Source organism: Furipterus horrens, unplaced genomic scaffold (genome assembly GCF_987537825.1).
Source record: "Furipterus horrens unplaced genomic scaffold, mFurHor1.1.pri manual_scaffold_3, whole genome shotgun sequence".
NCBI classification, from domain to species: domain Eukaryota; kingdom Metazoa; phylum Chordata; class Mammalia; order Chiroptera; family Furipteridae; genus Furipterus; species Furipterus horrens.
Window position 1 is genome coordinate 115,882,325 of NW_028327173.1, and position 21,763 is coordinate 115,904,087.

The following is a 21,763-nucleotide window of genomic DNA, read 5'->3' on the forward strand; positions in this document are numbered from 1 at the left end:
AAATATTTTAGAATCAAGAGGGCTTTTCAACAGTCTCAAACTATACTATCTAAATTAATCTACAACTTTAAGAGAACCCCAATCAAAGCTCTAACAAATTTTGGTTGAATTGGGAAAAAAATTCTAACATTCACTTGGAATACAAAAATGTATAATATTTTATATAAGGACAATGCAGTAGGAGTTTTCCTGAAATATCAAAAGAAATTAGGAAGCTATAGTAATTAAATGTATGACACTGGCCTGGGACAAAAAAATGTTTCAACAGAACATATCAATGTTTATTTGAGTATTTAGTATATGATAAAGAAGGTATTTTAAAGCAATGGCAGATCGCTTCTCGGCCTTTTGGCTAAAATCAAGTGTAAAGCAATGCAGAAAAGTTGTACTATTTAATAAATTTAAAAAATAAAAGGTTAATCTATATTTTACAAAGGACACAAACTAAATGCCAGATGAATGATTTTGTAGAAGCTATTTAAAAAATAAGAAAATACAAAATTTATATATTCTTGGCAAGACAGGCACAAAACTTAGAAACCAATAAAAGACTGAACACTGAACAACAGCCAAGAAAAACAAAACCTCTATATGAAAAAAACATACCCTAAACAAATTAAAAGATGTGCCAAAACTGCAAGTAATATGTTTAATATATACAGATAAAGGATTAAGAGTGTGTGTATGTGTATATGCATACATGTATGTTGGCATGTGAGGTTTTTAAGAAACTAAAATACATGTTACAGTCCCTGGAGAAATACAAAATGATTCAGGAAATTAATGCACTAGACACTAAGAAAGTGGAGAAAGTTGGGAGAGGAAAGATGATAAAAATACATAATATTTAAAAGAAGGTCTGATTAATGAATGGTAAAGAGATCTTAAAACTTGTTTTCTGCCCAACTATGGGAATTCAGAAACTATGTATACATTCCCCAGAAGTTCAGATGATCCTTCAATGAAGAAACTACTTGGCACGGGTATAAGATATGAGGAAAGTGACACTGGAAGTTCAACAAAAACTGAGTTACCACCTAATCACTTTACTGTAAAGCCCTCCAGGCTGGCTAAAAATGGATCCCAATACAAAACACAGAGAGCTTCCATTCAGTTTATTAATATCTAATCTACAAATCAGACATGTCAGAAATGAAAACAAACAAAAAAACCTCAGAGGAAACAGTGTTAGGAGCAGAGAAAAACTTCAACTATCATTAATACCCTCAAAGAAATAATAAAAATACATGCAACCATATAAGAATAGGAGGATATAAAAAATGGAAAAAAGAACAAGAGTCTTGGGTATTAAAAACAATAGTGAAACCAAGGGAAGGAAATTATCAAAGTATTAATATACACAATAATAACATTCTAAGAACTGAAGGACGTACGCTTCCCAGATTGAAAAGGCCCACTAGATAAAAACAGCACAAAACAATTAAAAAAAAGAAAATCCATACCAAAGCATATCATTAGAAAACTGCATTAAATCAAAGACAAATAAAACATTGTAAAAGCTCCACAAGGAAGAACAAGTCATATTAAGAGAAACTAGAAGAATGGTATCATACTTCTCAGTAGCAACACCAGAAGCTATAAGTGAATGAAGAGATGCCTTCAAAGCCCTAAGGAAAAATTACTTTCAACTCTAAATCACACTGGACCATCAATTTGGGTGTTTCAATCACAAAAAGACTTAATTTTTATTTATTTTTTAATTCCAAGCATCTTTTATCAAGTAATTGGATGTACTTCTCTAAAAGGTAGGCATGAACCAAGAAAGAGTAGGATCAAATAAACTCTTGATAAACAGAGCCAGAAACCAAAAATGACGAAAAGACATATCCTAGAATGATGATGATAAAAAAAGTCCCAAAACAACTGCAGTATGGCAGAAAAAGAATAGAACCAGTCCAGATTACAGAGGAGAAGGTTCCAGGAGGCACAGTTCCAACAGGGAAGAGAAAAAATGGAACTTATAGATTTCAGAGTGTAATTAATTCTTTTAGAATTTTCATATAAGTTGCATTTTTAACTCCAAAAACTAACTTACATAGCATTTGTACATTATGTAAAGTAGTTTTAGTACTGACTACTGAAAGTAGCTGTTGGAGGGGTTGAAAATGTCTAAATGTTCAAAAAAAAATCTAGGCAAATGGAAAAAAGGGGGAAGGGCAGAAAGAGTGATTAACTTCAGGAAAAACAAAAAGGCTATGAAACCTACCCATTTGGAAAGATAAGGAATGGAAAGACAGGACAGAAGTGAACTAAAATTCTTAGCTACCATAACAGAATATTAATGTCCTCAGCTAATAAAGAGAGTGAAAAAGCAGTTGAGTTACTATTACAAACAAGTTAGAAAATTCCAGAAGAAACAGCTAAAAGATTTGAAGAGGTAGAAAGGACTGCTTTTTGTTACAAGCAGTTCAACACTGACTCTTTAAACTATACAAACATACTTGAACAAAAATAAAAACAACAAAAAATACTTTTTAAATCCCTAAAATAAAAATAAAAAGATAATCCAAAAGTAAAAGGAGTAAATCACATGAACAGACAATGTGAAAATAGCTTATACAAGCATATAAAAAGATGGCAAACCAGGATGAACAATCCGGAGATATATAAACTAAAATAATGTGATTCCACTGAAAGTTAAAAGAAAAATGTGTTCCAGCTACGGGAAAATGACTACCTTCATACACTGCAGGAGTTTAAAATACCACCTTTGAAAAAACATTTGATAAAATTTAGCTGTGTGTTCCCTTTGACAGAGTTCCATTTGAAGCACCTCTACACAAATACTCATAGAGACGTTCAGTGAAGCACTGATTCCTTCCTACAAATAAGAATTTGGTCAAATAAAATATAGTACCGTGATACTGTAAAATACTTTGCAATGGTTAAAAAATTATGGCAGAGATTCCAAAACATTCTGTAAAACAAAAAACGGTATTGTGTACATGTATACACGTGCATCTGTGTGTATCTGAAAGAACACATCAAGCTATTAACCAGGAGGAGAGTGGAACTGGGGACATAAAGGGGTGTGTGAAATGGAGGGGGACTTTACTTATCTGCTTTTTAAATTATCATGCATACTTTTATTACATGTATCATTCTTCTTAAATAGTGAAAAATATATGAAAGTTAAACGTTCAGTTTAGCATTCACAAACAGTTCTATTACCAATGTAAGAATATCTGACTTATAATTTATATCTCTGAACACATTTGAGTATCAGTTTCACATACCCTCTTATTGTACTGTTTGTCTCAGAATCCCCAGCGTCCAATGTTTCCTTTAAGAAGTTTATATAATGTATCCAAAGGTCAACACTAAGAGGTATTGCCTGAAGCCCCCGGCGATACACCTAAGAAGAAAACAACAAAACTGTACTTCAAATATTTAATTATTTCTTAACAGAGAGGCAACACTGTGTTATCCGGTGAACCTTAGAAATACTAATTACTGGAATTTTGTTTAAATAATCTACCATTACCATTCGGGTGGAGGTTGGATAGAACATGGCAATGTTCTGATCCCCACGTGCAGAGTCTTGATCTTCAAAGCGCAGCAGTCCCTGCATTCTGACCGGGTTGTGTGGGCAGGCTTTGGGTTACAGACCATAGGGCACAGACCCATTAGAGCACCAATGACAGCGTCTGACCAAAAATGCAATAAGACGTAGCAAATGTGACTAGCAAACCAACTATATTGTTTGGAAAATGAGAAATAAATGTAAGTGAGAGAAAAGCCCTGCCCTACTTGTTAAGCTGCAGTGTAATACAGAGGCTTGCACTGCAAAGCTTGACAAACTGTAGAGGTTTAACGCACCTGCCAACAAAGAGAGAAAATATTAGCTACAAATGCCACAAGAGTGACAAATGCAAATAAAATACCCTATAAAATTGTTTGACCAAAATCGTAGGTACTGCCAGCCAAAAGAAAAAGTTTTTGTTTTGTTATTTGGCTTACAGTACCTAATGGAAACAACTTTATTCAGTGATATACGCACCTCATCTGATTGTTTAATGTTGTCATGCCGCTTTTCGAGGTCTGCATACTTTTTCCAGTAACCATAGCAATACGGGTAGTGTATGAAAAATCTGTCAAATGCTTTCCTGGCAGCCATCAAGTGATTCTGATGAAAATAAAATGAGATGTTTAAACATTTTGAAATTTTTGTCACAATAATACTTATTATTCCTTCTGAATGTATTATCTCAAATAAAAAACAAGTACACAGCATTTCTTTTTTCTGCAGAGGCAGTCTTATCCTTTGAAACAGAAGGAACTAGTTCTGTTAAACTACAAGGTAACTTTTTACTCAGACTTGATACACAGGTACATGGGTACGTACACATACACAAACAACCACCCCAATTATTACAAATATTAGACTGTAAGTCTACTAATATAAACTTCGTAATACAGAGCAAATGTTGTAAGATTTTTTGAAGCTAAAAAATGTATATATCCAATTTCATTCATTGGATAATATATAATCTGAAAATTATTCTTAAAAGCAACTTTAATTTTAAAATAATAAGGCCCAGTTTAATAATGACTTGATTAATCTGTCCCTTTAGTCCCATTAAAAAACTACAAGAAGGATATCAACAGAAACACATTCATAGCAGGGGAGACTTTAACACCCCAGTGTCAACAATGGACAGATCTTCAAAGCAAAGAAACATCAAGGATATTGAGGCATGGAACAACACTCTAGATCAAATCGACTTAATTGATATACAGTATTCCCTCACGTATCGTAGGTATTATGTTCTAGACCCCCCCTGCGATAGGTGAAAATGTGTGAAATAGGAACCTTACATTTATTTTAGTATTTATATATATTTTAAGGTTTTATAAACAATTCCCACACACTTATAAACCGTTCCCAGTCCCTTATTAACCTTATAGCGAAAAATTCGCAATAAATAATTATTTTTTTAGAAACCTATGATACAGTGAGGCTGCGATAAGTGAACCGCGATATAGAGAGGGACTACTGTATATAGAGCTTTCCACACCAAAGAAGCAAAATATATATTCTTTTCAAATGCACATGGGACATTTTCATATAGACCACATGGTAGGACACAAAACAGGCCTCCATAAATTCAAGAAAATTGAAATTATATCAAGCATCTTTTCAGATCACAATGCCTTGAAAGTAGAAATCAACCTCAAGGAAAAAACTCAGACACTCAAACTCATGGAGAATGAATAACATGCTATTAAATAATGAATGGGTTAACAATGACATCAAGGAAGACATCAAGAAGTTTCTGGAAACAAATTATAATGAGCACACAACAGCCCCACACCTATGGGATACAGCGAAAGCAGTCCTGAGAGGAAAGTTTATAGCAATATAGGCCTACCTGAAAATGATAAAAGAATCTCAAATAAAAAATCTAACCCTACAGCTACAAGAACTAGAACAACAAACAAAGCCCAGAGTAAGTAGAAGGAAGGAAATCATCAAGATCAGAGCAGAATTAAATGACATATAGACTAAACAAACAATTCAAAAGATTTAAACAAAAGTAGGAGCTGGTTCTTTGAAAAGATAAACAAAATTGACAAGTCTTTAGGCAGACTCATCAAGAAAAAAAGAGAGGACCCAAATAAACAAAATCAGAAACGGAAGAGGAGAAATCACAACGGATATCACAGAAATACAAAGGATTTTAAGAAATTACTACAAACAACTATATGGCAAGAAACTTGACACCTAGATGAAATGGACAAATTTCTAGAAACATATAATCTCCCAAAACTAACTCACAAGGAAGCAGAAAGCCTAAAAAGATCACGACAAAGCAGAAAGCCTGAACAGATCAATAACAAACAGTGAAATTGAAACAGTAATCAAAAAACTCCCAGCACACAAAAGCCCTGGACTGGATGGACTTCACATGCAAATTTTACAAAACATTTATGAAAGAACTAATACCTACCCTTCTCAAACTATCCCAAAAAATCCAAGAAAAGGAAAGACTCCCAAACTCTTTCTATGAAGCCAGTATTACCTTAATTCCAAAACCAGGTAAAGATACAACAAAGAAAGAAAACTATAGGCCAATATCACTAATGAACATAGATGCTAAAATCCTCAACAAAATATTGGCAAACAGGATCCAGCAACACATTAAAAAGGTCATACATCATGATCAAGTGGGATTCATTCCAGGGATGCAAGGATGGTTTAATATTTGCAAATCAATAAACGTAATACACCACATAAACAAAATGAAAGACAAAAACCACATGATCATATCAATAGATGCAGAAAAAGCATTTAATAAAGTACAACACCTATTTATGATGAAAACTCTCAGCAAAATGGGAATAGAGGAAGCATACCTCAACATAATAAAGGCCATATACAAGAAACCTGAAGCCAACATCATACTCAATGGGAAAAAACTGAGAGCATTCCCCCTGAGGTCAGGAACAAGACAAGGATGTCCACTCTCTCCACTCCGATTCAACATAGTCTTGGAAGTCCTAGTCACAGCAATCAGACAAGAAAAAGAAATCAAAGGCATCCAAATTGGCAAAGAAGAAGAACTGTCATTATTTGCAAATGACTTGATAGTGTATACAGAAAACCCTACAGACTCCACGAAAAAACTACTTGACCTAATAAGCAAATTTGGCAAAATAGCAGGGTACAAAGTCAATATTCAGAAATCAAAGGCATTTCTGTACACCAATAAAATATCAGAGACAGAAACTAGAAAAAAATTCCCATTTACTATAGCAACAAGAAAAATAAAGTACCCAGGAATAAATTTAACTAAAGAGGTAAAAGACCTCAATACGGAAAACTACATAACACTGAAGAAAGAAATTAAGGAAGATACAAATAAATGGAAGCATGTACCATGTATATGGATGGGAAGAATCAACATCATTAAAATATCCATACTACCCAAAACAATTTATAGATTCAACACAATCCCTATTAAAATACCAGCAATGTATTTCGCAGACCTAGAAAAAATACTTCAAAAATTTATATGGAACCAAAAAAGACCCGAGTAGCCACAGCAATCTTGAGACCGAAGAACGCAATAGGAGGAATCACAAAACCTGGCATCAAACTATACTGCAAGGCCACTATAATCAAAACAGCCTGGTACTGGCATAAGAACAGACATATAGATCAATGGAACAGAATAGAGAGCCCAGAAATAAACCCAGGTCTCTATGGTCAACTAATATTTGACAAAGGGGGAAGGAACATAAAATGGAATAAGAAGAGCCTCTTCAACTAATTGTGCTGGGAGAACTGGATAGGGATGTGTAAAAAAATGAAACTAGACCACCAACTTACACCATACACCAGAATAAACTAAAGATGAATCAAAGACTTAAATATAAGACATAGTACTATAAAAGTCCTAGAGGAAAACATAGGCAGAAAAATTTCAGATATCCCACATAACAATATTTTCACTGATACATCTCCTAAGGCAAGGGAAATAAAGGAAAAAATAAACTGATGGGACTACATCAAACTAGAGTTTTTGCTCAGCAATAGAAAACATCAGCAATATGAAAAGGGAACCAACCATATGGGAAAACATATTTGCCAATGATACCTCAGACAAGGGATTCATCTCCAAAATATATAAAGAATTTACACGTCTTAACACAAAGAAGACAGACAACCCAATTAAAAAATGGGCAAAGGACCTAACAAACACTTCTAAAGGAGGATATACAAAGGGTCCATAAGCACATGAAAGAATGCTTAACATCATTAGCCATCAGAGATGCAAATAAAAAGCACAATGAGATACCACTTTACACCAATCAAAATGGCCATCATCAACAAATCAACAAACAACAAATGCTCGTGAGGATGTGGAGAATCTGGGACCCTAGTGCATTGTGATGGGAATGCAGACTGGTGCAGGCACTATGGAAAACAGCATGGAATTTCCTCAAAAAACTAAAAATGGAACTGCCTTTTTAACCAGCAATTCCACTGCTAGGATTACATCTGAAGAATCCTGAAACACAAATTCAAAAGAACTTATGTACCCCTATGTTCACAGCAGCACTGCTTATAATAGCCAAGTGCCGGAAACAGCCCAAGTGCCATCTGTAGATGAGTGGATTAGAAAACTGTGGTACATTTACACAATGGAATACTATGCAGCAGAAAGAAAGAAGGAACTCCTGCCATTTGCGACAACCTGGATGGAACTAGAGAGTTATGCTTAGTGAAATAAGCCAGGCAATGAAGAAAAATACCATATGATACAACCCAATACAGGAGACTAATGAACAACACAAACAAATGAACAAAATTGAACAAGGAACAGAGTAACAGTGATCAGGGGGAGAGGGAAGAGAGAGATGGAGGGTTAGTAGGGGAAGGGTTTAGCAAAGGAACTAGTATAAAGAACCCATGGACACAGACAACAGGGTGGGGATTGACTGTGGGAGAAGGGGTGGGCTGGGTAGGGGGCAGCAATGAGGGAAAAGGTGGGAGAATTGTAATAGAAAAATAAAAAAAATAAAATTAAAAAAATTACAAAATAAATAAATACATTACTAACCTCCTGTTCTACATACTGAAGCAAATATACCCAGCCTGTAAAATCCTGAGGATTATTTTCTACAGTTTTCCAAAATTTTTCATAATCTGGAGGAAAATTTGCTTCTGTTTCTGTCACTGGAACGTCCACAACATTTGCTATTTCATTTTCTTCTGTAGTTGCATTCACATTAGGAGATCCATCAGGTGACTGTTCCATTTCCGTAACATTCATAATTTCAGTAGTGAAATCAGCAGACTGTTCTACCACTACCTCTGCATTGTTTCCTGTGCTGCCATTACTAGAATTTCTGTACTCATCCATATGAGAATTTTGCATAGCTGTTTATTTTGCCTTCAGTTAACGATCTGTAGAAACAAAAATAGAGAAACATCTTCCAAATGTTATTCAGCACCATCAAAACCACCTTTTTTAAAACAGCTCTTATTAGCTATTAAAGAAACTTTAATTTGATTCTTGATCTCTCCTATAACTCATAATCAGGCTTACTAATTTCTATATTATAAATGAAATTCTGTAACATATAAATTTTCCAGAAATCTACAATTTTATTGTTGGGTGTTTGAATAAAAAACTAATTATCTAAGGACTTATTTTCTTCATCCATAAAGCAAGTAAGGATTCAGCCTGCTTCCTAAAGAAGCAATCATATCTAAATTCAATGCTTCTTAGCTAGCTGAAATTCTTAAATTCAATTTATGAATGCTATCTTGCTATTAATCCTAGGAAACAGCAATATCTTTAGTATCTGTTCTGAAGGCTAAAGATAGAATGACAAAACAAATTTTGGTCATGGATATAAATGTTTTAGAGAGGAGTTCATTTAGTTCAGGATATAGTTTAAAAAAATAAAAGGCTATATTGTTAAAACACAGCTACACATTTATAATAAAATTTAAATCCTAGCAGCTGTTTTATTTTATTATAGAAGATACAAATGAAGGTTTTAAAAAATTACAAGAGTGGTTTCTAAAGTGAATAAATGTTATTAAAAACATATTTGTGAAAGTTTTACCAATGGGATAGTAACTGTATAAAATCGCTTACATTAAATCATCTTGTTGTTAAGGCCATAAACTAATAAGGGATTATACTCTCATGCTATAAGGTAGTACCACAATATATTTTCATAATTGACTTCATCTCTTCCACTAACAGTTTAAATGGAAAGTGAATCATTGAATTATAGGGCATGTTGCCCTGGCTGGTGTGGCTCAGTAGACTGAGCCACTAGCCTGCAAACAAAAAGGTTGCTGGTTTAATTTCCAGTCAGACCACATGCCCGGGTTGCGGGCCAGGTTCCCGTTTGGGGGCACATGAGAGGCAACCACACATTGATGTTTCTCTCCTTCTTTCTCCCTCCTTTCACCCTCACATGTCTTTAAAGTGGAAGGTTATTCTCCAAACTAAACAGACCATAAGACTGGTTTACTAATTTTGCATATTTTATGTTATGAAAATAACCAAACAAAAACATCTGTTTAAGAACATTAATTACATCATATTAAAACAAAGAGTATTAAAAAGAGGACTGCTTTAGTAAATGGCATATTATGTAATAGATTAATAAATGATAATTAAAAAGGAAATATGTATATCTGTGTTTTTATAGAAAGATGTCCACTATATACTACAGATATGCAACACATATATCTGTAAGGATTTATACCAAATAAAGTAAAACACAATAAAAACGCTGACTGGTGTTAAAAGTTGTCTTAGCTAAATAACTGGGCTGATGCTTTCTTATTTTGCCTTATCTGCAATTATTTAACAGAAGTGAAAAGGAAAAAAGGAGAGTTTGGTTTTGTTTTAAGAAAAAGCCAGCTACAGTATACCAATGGTTGGCTGGCTACTTTTTTGTTGTTTTGTTGTAATTTTATGCCTCCTTTAAAAACCTGGGTTTCACTAGTCTATACAGAAATTCTCAAACCCAGCTCCACAGTAGTTACCTAGTAAACTATTTCTTAAAAATACAGATTCCTTGGCCCCAAATCCAAAAAAACAAAACAAAACTTTTTTTAAAATCATTTATTCATCATTGGCTCTATTTGGCCTCAGCGTGGCTTTGAATTATCGATAACTGGTCAGTCAGAGAAGTCACATTCTATCAGGCAATACCTATACAGGATACACAAGAACATGCCGAAATGCAGCTGTCTACACTTAGTAGGCTCCACATAAACAAAAACTATCCTGTCTTTGTGGTGAGTGAACTTAGAATGTCCTACCCAGGAAACAGAAAAGTACCTGTATGAGATAGGTAACAAAAGGAGTTACCAAGCATGACTCCATATACATTATGAACAGTCTAAGGGAAGCATCTTTCTTAAAACTAATCTTGCTGGACATTAGCCACATTCTGGCCCTCACTTGTTTGTGAGAACTATAGAACCAGAGTTTGGGTTAAGAAACTTAGCAAAAACTTTTGAAAACATCTCAGAAGCCACAGAACAAGTTTAAAATTCCACTTAAGATGCTAGATAATCCAGTACTTGTGTAGCAACTCAACAATGTTCTCAAGGTCCCAGCCCCTTTCTGTTTTCCCCTCTGGGATCCTTATCACATTGACTTTTGTCCTGATAGTGTCTTCAGTGATTACAATGTGGCTTGTTGCTTCAGGCATTTCAGTTCCAAAGGCTGGAAGCAGGAAGCAAAAAGCTTCTCCTTTCAAGGCTCGGTCTTATTTGGTAAGAAAATCTTCCTTGAAAGTCACTCACCAATTTCTTCTTACATCTCACTGGAAGGTACTTGTTCTCAAGGGAGCCTGGGCTCTAGGCTTACACTCAGAAAGTTGTATTATACTTCTATCAAGTTCTCTAAATAATTCGAAGGAACAGAACTTATTCATGGGTAAACTCTGAACAACAAATGGAACTGGTGGATCAAATAATACATGTATAATAAATTTGGAAGGATGCTGAAAATTCATCTCTAGAAAAGCTGCAGTAGCCATTTGACAAGACACTTAGGTGCCTGTCCAATATCCCCTCTCACCATCTTCCTAATAAAAAAACACTGTATTTGTTCAGAGAAGCAAGGTACCTAACCCTATGTAAGGAGGGGATCAGGAGACTAAAAAGGACATCTGCTGCAGAGCTCTGGAGAAAAGACTTTGCATTTCTGATTAAAAAATTAAAAAGAGAGAGTGCGCACAAGAGGGAGAGTACAAGAGAGAGCAACAGAGAGATAGTTGCGCCCCTGGTCAATGTGGCTTCAAAAGGTTGCAGGTCATAGATTCCTGGTTGGGGCACATCTGAGAAGGCAGCTAGTAAATATTTCTCTCTCACATCAATGTTTTTCCCCTCTCCCCTTCTCGTTCTCTAAAAGCAATGGGGGAAAAAATGTCCTCAGGTGAGGATAAAAAGTCAGTCACAAATAATATACAGGTATGTTCTACAACTTTTCCTTACCCTGAATGTGAGCATAGCTGAAACAACTTATGTACATGAAGCAGTCAATAGGGATTGGCCAGAAAACTTAAGCATGTCCATCCTGACATCATCAAGATGTTAACACAGTGCCAAATTCATACTGTGTGAGAAAAATAAATTCCTAGTCATTTAAACTACTATCAATTGACAGGTTTTCCATTACTTGAAGATAAATGCATTCCTATCTGATTAACTCAACAATGCATGAGAATGTCCATTTCTCCACGTCCCCGTCAGCACTAGGTACCATGAAACTTAATTTTTATGCATTTGACTTATAAATAAATAAATAAGAGCAGTACCTCATTTTGATTTGCATTTCTTCATCTATGAGGAGATTGAATTTCTAGGTTTCTTAAAAATTAAATGCCTTTTTGCATCTGTTGTCCATATTTTCTATTGCATTACTAATTTTTCTTCTCACTAGTTTGTACACCCTATTTGTACACTAAGGAAATCAGATTTTTATGATATGCATTGTAAAACATTTGTTATTTTTCTTCTTACTAGTTTTAGATTCTTTTGTGTATAGAGGACATCTTTTTCAATTATCATGTACCTCTGAAATCCAGATTTTAAATGTTTATTATTTCAAAATGTAGTATAAAGCAAACTATTTCCCAGCATAGGATAAATTTAAAATCTTAAATCAAGAGACTTTCTGAAACTGAATGCCACTGGAAAAATCAGTTATAATCAGGTAAATCTAGGGAATAAAACACACACACAAGGAAAATAAGGGAAGTTCAGGGAGGTCAGGTAGGGACAAAGTTTTCAATGCTGGATGTTATCTAGCGCTCTACTACATTCCTTGCAGTAAATAGCTAAGTATAAGTCTGCACTCGGAGGCTTGTTAACTAGTTGGAAAGACAGGAAAACATGGAAAACAATAAGAGAAAGAATTTCAAATGAAAGAAATGATTAATCAACAGAAAATTATAGCCATCTAGAAAAGCTTCAAGAAATATAGAACTTGGTGCGAATTTTGAAAACTATATAGGTTTTGAAATAATAGAAGAAACAATAAATAACTGAAGAATAGGCAACAGCAACAGCCCATTTAACTTGAGAGTTCAAATCTTGATGGTTACTTAAGCTAAGTAAGATAAGCCATTCACAAAGACAAATACTATATAGTTGTACTTATGTGAAGTATTTATAGAGTAGTAAAACACATAGAAACAGAAAGTATAATAATGGTTATCAGGGCCTAGAAACAGGAAGAAAAGGGAGTCATTGTTTAATGGTGAGTTGTGTTTAATGGATATAGTTTCAGATTTGCAAGATGAGAAAGTTCTTGAGATGCTTCACAACCATATGAATATAACTAACACTACCGAAATGTACACATAAATACTTAAGGCAGATTTTATGTTACATGGTTTTTACTACAATAAAACAAAAAGGGAAACAGCTAAAGTGTAAATATATTAGAAAAATTAAGGAACAAAAGACTAGGAATTTCTAAATCCTTCTTTCAGTGAAAGAAGTATAGTATGGTTAATATTACAAAGAATTGAGGTGGGGTGGGGTGGGGTGGGCAATAAGTCCTGATCCTAGGTAAATCTTACTTTTTCACATTAAATAGGACTAATGAGAACTGCATCACCCGCTTCATAGGGCTATTTAGAACATCAGATGAGATAAAAGCATGTGAAAGTCTTAAAAACAAAATTCACAGAAATGGAAGTATCACTGCAAACAATGAATTTTTGAGGAAGTGCTATCCAAACTTACAATGTTACACTTTAAAATAAGTGAAGAAAACAATATGAGCTTCACAATGCATTTTAAATCTTTTTGCAGAAGTTTTAAGGGGAGGAAAAAAGGCTTCTAAAAAACTCATAGTTAACACAGAGTTGATCTGGAGGTATATCTTATTGCTTGTTTTTTATTTCCAATTTTAGACATTTTTTGCTGCCTTTCTATTAGAGAAGATTTGGATTTGGCTATTATACCAAATATATATGCACAATTTTCCTTCCCGTGCTCCCAATATAATTCTACCACTCTGAGTTAAATCTATATTTAGATTTACACTAGTATGCTGATGTAAACGTTTTTCTCAAGTTATCTTGTATACTATAATTACATTTCCTCTTTAAATCTTTCCTCCTTAATTTTCATATGTTTGGCTGTTTTTGAAAATTGACCCCACAACCCCGAAGAACTCATAAAATTCCCTCAAAAACAACTGGCTCTCCTATTCATCAATTCCATTTTCCGTTCTGCAGATATCCTTTCTGAAACCATCAAACCTTCTGAAACGATTCAGACTGAGATTTGTTCTGTCTAGGTTTGTCTGTTCATTTTGATCCAAATAATTCCCTTCACTTATCTCCTGGGATGAATCTTATAATAGCCAAAATATTTTTTCTTGATTTACTCCCTCTTTTAGAGAATCATTTCTTTAACTTTCTGAAAAAGGGTATGTGGAGGTGAAAAAATTAAAATTTTCCAATTCTAAAAATCCTCATAATTGAACGATAGAGTATAAAATTCTAGAATGAAAATAATTTTTCTTAAAGAGTTTTGAAGGAATCTATTCACTGGTTTCTAGTATCTAGTGTTGCAGTTGAGAAAATCTGATGCCATTTTTATTCCTCACTTCTGTATGTGACTTGCAATTTTCTTCCCCATGGAAGCTTTTAGTTCCTCTCTTCATTGTGTTCTGAAACTCTAGAATAATGTACCTTAAGTTAACTCTTTGCCATTCATTCTGCAAGGCACTCAGTCTGTTCTGTTGATTAAACTCACAGTAGTCAGGTGTTGGACCTCCTGGGTTGATCCTCTTATTTTCCCACATTTCCCCCACCTCATTGATCATTCTATTTTGAGATATCCCTCTTAATGGATTTTTAATACATGAATCACATTTTTAATTTTTTTAAATTTTACTTATTCAATTTTTAGAGAGAGGGGAAGAGAGGGAGAAAGAGAGGGAGAGAAACATCCAAGTGAGAGAGAAACATCAATCGGTTGGTTGCCTGTTGTATGCACCCTGACCAGGGGCCGAACCTGCAACCCAGGCATGTGTGCCCTGACCAGGAATCGAACTGGTGACCTTTTGCTTTGTGGAACAACGCTCAACTCACTGAGCCACAAGTCATGGCTCAATTTTTTAATTCCTATTTTTAATTCTCTGAATAATCCATTTTTAATTCTCTGAATAACCCTGACCAGGGGCCGAACCTGCAACCCAGGCATGTGTGCCCTGACCAGGAATCGAACTGGTGACCTTTTGCTTTGTGGAACAACGCTCAACTCACTGAGCCACAAGTCATGGCTCAATTTTTTAATTCCTATTTTTAATTCTCTGAATAATCCATTTTATATTCTCCTATTCCTGTTTCACTGGTGCAATATTTCTTTTGTTCTCAGCTCTGTCTCTTCTGAGTGTCTTTTGACTGCTTGGGTCTCTCAAGTACAGTGATCTTCAAATTTCTATTGAAGAAGTGTTAGGCATCACAAACAAATTAGAAACTAGATAAAGTTTGGAAACTATGGGGCTCAGTGCAGGATGGCATCCTGTCGGAGGGTGGGGGGAGCCCACTAAACATCAGTGCTTTACATCATTCCCCTTGGGTTGTTTTCCCAAAGAAAGTATTTCAATTTAAAAACATATAAGGAAGGTAACAGGCATTCTGGGAGCAAAGAAGATAAACAGAGCTAGAGATCTCACCATTCAATATATAAACTTCCATTCAATTTCCATTTTCAATAAGGCCCTTCGCCAATGCTCAAAGTGCCACCAGATGTGCCAAAATTTCAATGGTTTCACCTTCTTCAAATGATACACCCAGTGTTTTGCTGGCTATACTAAATGGAAAAGGAAAATCTAGGGTCTAAACTACACCAGACTTTCAACCAATCTTGCAGTTTTTAGTAGCAGCCAAGATTTTTGTCCTCAGCTCTCTCCTTTTCTCATTAACTACACTCCTTGGGAGCTGATAATGTTATCTTCTTTGATACATTTTCTTCACTTAGCTATCAGATCATTCCATCTCCAAGTGCTACTCCTACCTCACTATCACTCCTTCTCCTAAGTGACAGTCTTCTGAGACACTCCGACATGATCTTTAATGTTAAGTGTCCCAGAACTTAAGTCCTTGGTCACTTATCACCTTCTCTATCTCCATTAACTCCCAATCTCACATGGTTTTAAATATCAATTAATACTGACTCCCAAATGTCTATCTCCTGCCTAGATCTCTTTTCCAAATCACAGATTAACATGTCCAACTGCTACCTGACAACATCTGCACACATGCAGTCACTCAAATTATATAATGTCCCTAAGTGAACTGATTTCTTCCCCAGAACCTGCTTGGACTTTCATACCTATACTCGTAGAAATGCCCTTTCAGTTGATGAAGTCAAAAAATTTGGAGTCATTATGGACTCTTCTCTTTCTCTCATACCTAACCAACCGATCTATTATGGAACCTTTCAAATATATCCAGAATCCCACTTATAATCCTTGTTCAAGCCACTCATCTCTCATCTAGAATGATAATATAGTCTTCTGTAATCTATCAAAGGTTCCTGATTCTTCCCTTTTGCTCTACCCCACCTCTTCTTCCCTGTCTCCAACCTGTTCTCAACACAAGAGACAGTATTCTTTTTAAAACATAAATCAGACAATGTAATTCCACTGCTCCTTCTCAGAGAAAAAGTCAATGTCTTTCCAACGGCCCACTACCCTTCCCACCATTTATTCTCTGACCTCATCTTCTACTACTCTTACCCTCTCACCCAGCCACACTGACATCTTGCTGTCTCTAGACAGATCACACTATCCAGCTTTAGAGCCTTGGACCTTGCTGTTTCCTCTACCCAGAGTGATCTTCCAGACACCCATGTGACTACCTTCCACACCTCCTCCTTTCCTGAAATGTCACCCTCTCAATAAGACTTACTTGGATCATACTATTTAAAGTTGTAACTTGCTCCCATTCCCAGTATGTTGACCCTCTCTACCTTCCTCTACTTTTTTGCTTTTATCCATAGAATTTATTATATTCTAACATAGTAAACAATTTACTTATTTAGTATATCCTGACATAAGAATTAACCAGCTTGTTCTTTTTATTCACACTACTCTTCCTATAGTTTAAATAACCATATCTCCCCACTAGACCATTATTTTTCAAACTGCAGATTGCTTTAGATCATCTTCTCCCTTTTAGCAAATGAAAAATAGAATAACACACACATGCAATTGAACTATTGCATGTAAACTGTACTGAATTGTCTGGCACACCAAAGACATTCATTATTTTCTTCTTTCTTTCTTTTTAGAGAGAGGGGAAGGGAGGGAGAGAAACATTGATGTGTGAGAGATACATCGAACAGTTGCCTCTCACACACCCCCAACTGGGGACCTGGCCCACAGCCCAGATATGTGCCCTGACTGGGCATCGAACCGTGGCCTTACAGTTAACAGGTCGGCCGGCACTCAACCCACTGAGCCACACCAGCCAGGGCAACACTCATTATTTTTAAAAGAATGAATGAAAGAAAGCATGTCATCATGTACCACTATGCCTTCAATTAGCTATTTGTGACAACAGTAAGAGACACTATTTAGTGAACAAGTATTTTGTTAAATTTCACTTTCCCATTCTTAAGAATGGGGAAAATAAAACTGATTAAGTGACTTGTCCAAGGTTACATGAGTAAGTCAGAGACAGACCCAGGATTCAATCATATCGTGTTTAACAGAAAAACTCTTGCCTATTCTCTACTAAATTCTACAACCCAGAAATTGTATTTCCTCTGAGGTTTTGTTTGGTTTTCCAATTCAGCTTCTTTCAGCTACAGACTCTTATTAGTGTATGCAGTTTCTTCTACTGGGAATGCTCTCCCATCTCTATTCCACCCTAACACTCCCACTCAGAACCTTCAACCTAACTGAAGCCTACTCATTCTTCTGCACAAAGTTTAAACATCACTTCCTTAAAAGTATTCCCATACCCCCTAAATCAATTAGGTTTTCCCAAGGATGCGTCCACAGCAGTCTTTCTCCCCACAGCACACATCACATTTGTGATACTTGTTCAATTTCTATCTTCCCTATTAGATTACAAGTTTCCTATCAATACTAGGGATACAGTACATCTGGAGGCCTAGAACATACTCAATTCATTAAATAACAAATAAACAGCATCAAGGACCCCCAGACTAAAACCTTGTATATTATTTTATAACCAAACAACAAGTGGCATAATAAAGTGCTGGGCTTTAGAGTTCGACAGAACTGAATTAAAGATCTAGCCCAGTTACTCATTAGGGAACTTTGGGCAAGTTACTTAAACTCTCTAAGCCTCATCTGCAAAATAAATCACATATACCTTGCTATTAAGGTTACCTACCCTCTTCTTTTGATTTGCACTGCTACTGTTACAATTTGAGTCATCATTATCTCCCCCTCTTTTAATGTTTTTCAAGCTTTAGACTGCTTCAAACCAGCTTCCCCAGCCTCCTTTTTAAATAAAAACATACAGAATAGAAAAAAATATACCACAGTGCATGCACACTTAAGGGCATACTGTAGAAATGTACACAGAATTCAACTACTGTTTCTTGGGTTGCAATGTTACATGAAAATACAGGGTGGGGCAAAAGTAGGTTTATAGTTCATATGGAAAATAATACAATAATTAATAAATACAGTAATAAACTCTGTGTACTCACAACTGTAAACCTACTTTTTCCTCACCTTGCATTATGGGTTGCAGTCAAAAAAGTTGAAAAACATTGCTACACTATTATTAACAGTAAGTTAATATTACTAGAATTTTACATTCAGTGAGAACAGAGGCACTGGTTTTGTTCAATACTGTGTCTCTAGAAGCTAAAGCAGTCTCTAGTATATAACAGCTCTAAGTATATATATACTATAGAAAAACTGAGTGCTATAACTGGTCTCAACTTAACTTTTTAAATGCATTAATGTTGCAGTATTCCTCCTCATTGACATTTACAGAGCCAAAACTTCTTCAGCTTGAGCCTTGCTTGGCTCACACTCTTCTCTCAGATTAATGAAACTTTCGTACTTTACCCAACTTACCAAAACAACCAATGCCTTTTTACTACATTGCACTTTCTTATTAAATTATGAGAGGCATAAAGTCCACAAGTACAAAACGGAACATAATAAAATCAATATGCAGTACAGGAAAATATAGTTTTATAGCATGCCTTTAACTTTTAGTTTAGTTATGACATAAACTTTCTTTTAATCCTCACCCAAGGATATGTTTTTTTTTTTTTTAGAGAGAGAAGAAGCGGGGGAGATCAATCAGTTGCCTCCAGTCTGTACCCCACACCAGGGACCGAACCCACAACTTAGGTATGAGCCCTGACCAGGGATCAAACCAGAGACCTTTTTTGTACAGGGACAACGCTCCAATCAATTAAACTTCTGACCAACAATTCAACCTGCCATCATAAAATTGAGAGGATAACTTAAATAATCCATAAATAATTAAAAGTGGGAAGTTTGATCTCATACCTTTTTCTAACTCTCTATTTTGTGATTATTTTTCTCATAAACAGAGTAACACATAAAAATCTGAAAACATCGCTAAGGACTGAAAGTCAGGAGTTTGAGCAATATAAATCAACTAATTTTGCGACCTACAAGTTACTTGGAGCCTCATCCACAGATTAGTCTCAGGCTGTTAAAAAAAAGACTCTCAAAACCAATAGTTTTAGCAACTGTTTTCAGAAACTAAGTAGAATGGTCACAGATTGATCTTTCTTAAGTTTCCACCTATTAAACACTTACGTTCCAGAAACCAGAATAAAACACACAACACACACACTTACAAAAACCTGCATCACTCAGGTTTTACTTTGGGGGGGGGGGTCGTCATTTGCCTGGAACTACTACTTTCTCCTTTGGCTATTTAAAAAAAAAAAATTCTATGCTTTATGCATAATTGTTAACATACCACAGAAGGTTCTGTTCTTTTGCTTGAAACACACGTTTTATCATTTGATTTATACAATTCTTTTTCTTCTTCTTCAAATATAAGTAAAAATAATACCAAATACTGTGACACTAAGAAACTTCTGCTTTTCAACTTTCAAATACCTTATACCACCTGCTAATAATCAGCCAACTTTGGTCAACACCTAATTATTCCAGAGTTCACAATCTAAGAACTAGTCTTCTTTGGTAGAATTCCTTTCCTTCACTTTTCCCTACCAAAGGCTGTGGAGTGGAAAGTTCCAACTTCTGCAACTCTAGAATGAGGTTATAAACGGAGGGAGGGGGAAATACCTAACAGTAGTTGTCTGTTTTTTTCAAGCCAAAATCCTTAAGTTCCAACATGAGCATCACACTTCGATCTATGAAACTTGCTTTAAGCTTCAACCTTTCCTGCTGTAAAAGTTTAAAGTATTCGTGAACAGACTGGATCAGTTGCCAGATAACCTGAAGACCTCAAAGGGAAGGCACCACGAATATCAAACTAAAATGTAATATAATGGTATAAAATAATGCGGTATTCTAGTATCATCATCAATCACACATTAAAAGCAGTACCACGTATTAACTTAAGTTAGACATTATTACTTAACAGATTTCTTCAAAAGGTCTTTAATGTTTAGCTATTTCTGCTTCTATCCTATCCTGCCAAAAGCTTTGGCTTATCTCTGGCGTGCTGTGACTCAGGGTCCCAAAAATGTGGCTTATGCGGTCAGAATGTGGAACGCGTCCTAAAAGGCTCCTAAATTAAGCTTTACTAACACAATTTGTATCTTTCCCAACGTTCTGTCCACTACTAGTGAGCTCCTTCCACTTCCAGTCGTCCCAGCCACACTGGTTTCCAGCTCTTGAGGAAGCAAGGGCTTCAGCCTTACCCCCAGATCGCTTCCCAAATCACGGTGGAGGCCCATATTTCCCCGCCCCTTAGAGAAAGGTTTGGTCTAAGAAAAGAAACCTTGCACCGCTCCACCAACAGGTGGGAAGGGGAACGGAATGGGCAGCTGCGCGCCCCAAGCCAGGCCAGGCCGCAAACCCGGCGGGATACTGAGGACCCGGCCCCCATGCGGCCTGAAACAACGCAGGCCCTTTCACGCCCAGCGAAATCACCCCCTCCTGCCAATTCCACGGCGCCCTCCCCAGCTGACCTGATGATGGATGCGACCCAATGCCATGAGCCGCAGACCAGGCCAACAGAGCCAAAGACGGCACTTCCACGGTCTCTAGCCCCACAACCCTCGCAACACCGCCACTAGCGCCACAGCCGCCTCCTCGGAAGAGAGCGCGCAGCGCGCATGCGTCGGTCTTCCAGGAGGCCACGGAGTCACGTGGTTACTCAGCGCGCCAGCCCCGCCTACCGCGGGATCCAGGAGCCCCGCCCCGCTCTGGGGCACCAAAGGCGGGGCTGCTGCTCCTGCTCAGTTTTCCCTCTGTAGGGACTTCCCCAGCTGTCAGCTGTTTGAGTACTTTTACACCCCTGATCTTAAACATAGCCAGCCTTTCTGCTCCCCGCAAAGAAAAATATTGTTATTCCTTTTGGGAAAATCTGAGGTCTCCCATCAACTGCCTAGGCTTTCCCCCTCTACCTGAAAATGGACAGAAATTAAACCCTAACACGCCTGTGAAGAACCTTGGCTGGGTAGCTCAGTTAGTGCATCGTCTCCCTATGCCGAGGTTGTGGGTTTGATCCTCAGTCAAGGCGCATACAAAATATGATTTCTAGAGGTAGGGTTTAAAATTAAATTTAA

At 36.2% G+C, this 21,763-nt stretch overlaps 1 protein-coding gene across 2 annotated transcripts in view; it reads right to left on the reverse strand.

Moving 5' to 3' along the window:
- Positions 1 to 21,294, reverse strand: part of PRPF39 (pre-mRNA processing factor 39) — a 40,119-nt gene extending 18,825 nt beyond the window's left edge. The window contains exons 1-4 of one of the 2 annotated variants that reach the window (XM_090270102.1): positions 21,164 to 21,294; positions 8,589 to 8,935; positions 4,022 to 4,147; positions 3,258 to 3,376 (exon numbers count right to left, since the gene is read on the reverse strand). In XM_090270102.1, coding sequence (XP_090126228.1) covers positions 3,258 to 3,376; positions 4,022 to 4,147; positions 8,589 to 8,906 — 563 coding nt within the window. In that variant the 5' untranslated portion in view covers positions 8,907 to 8,935; positions 21,164 to 21,294. Of the gene's footprint in view, positions 1 to 3,257; positions 3,377 to 3,505; positions 3,669 to 3,771; positions 3,841 to 4,021; positions 4,148 to 8,588; positions 8,936 to 21,163 lie in introns of those variants that run through there. The other variant, XM_090270103.1, reaches the window with a different exon arrangement.
- Between the last annotated feature and the right edge of the window lie 469 nt (positions 21,295 to 21,763).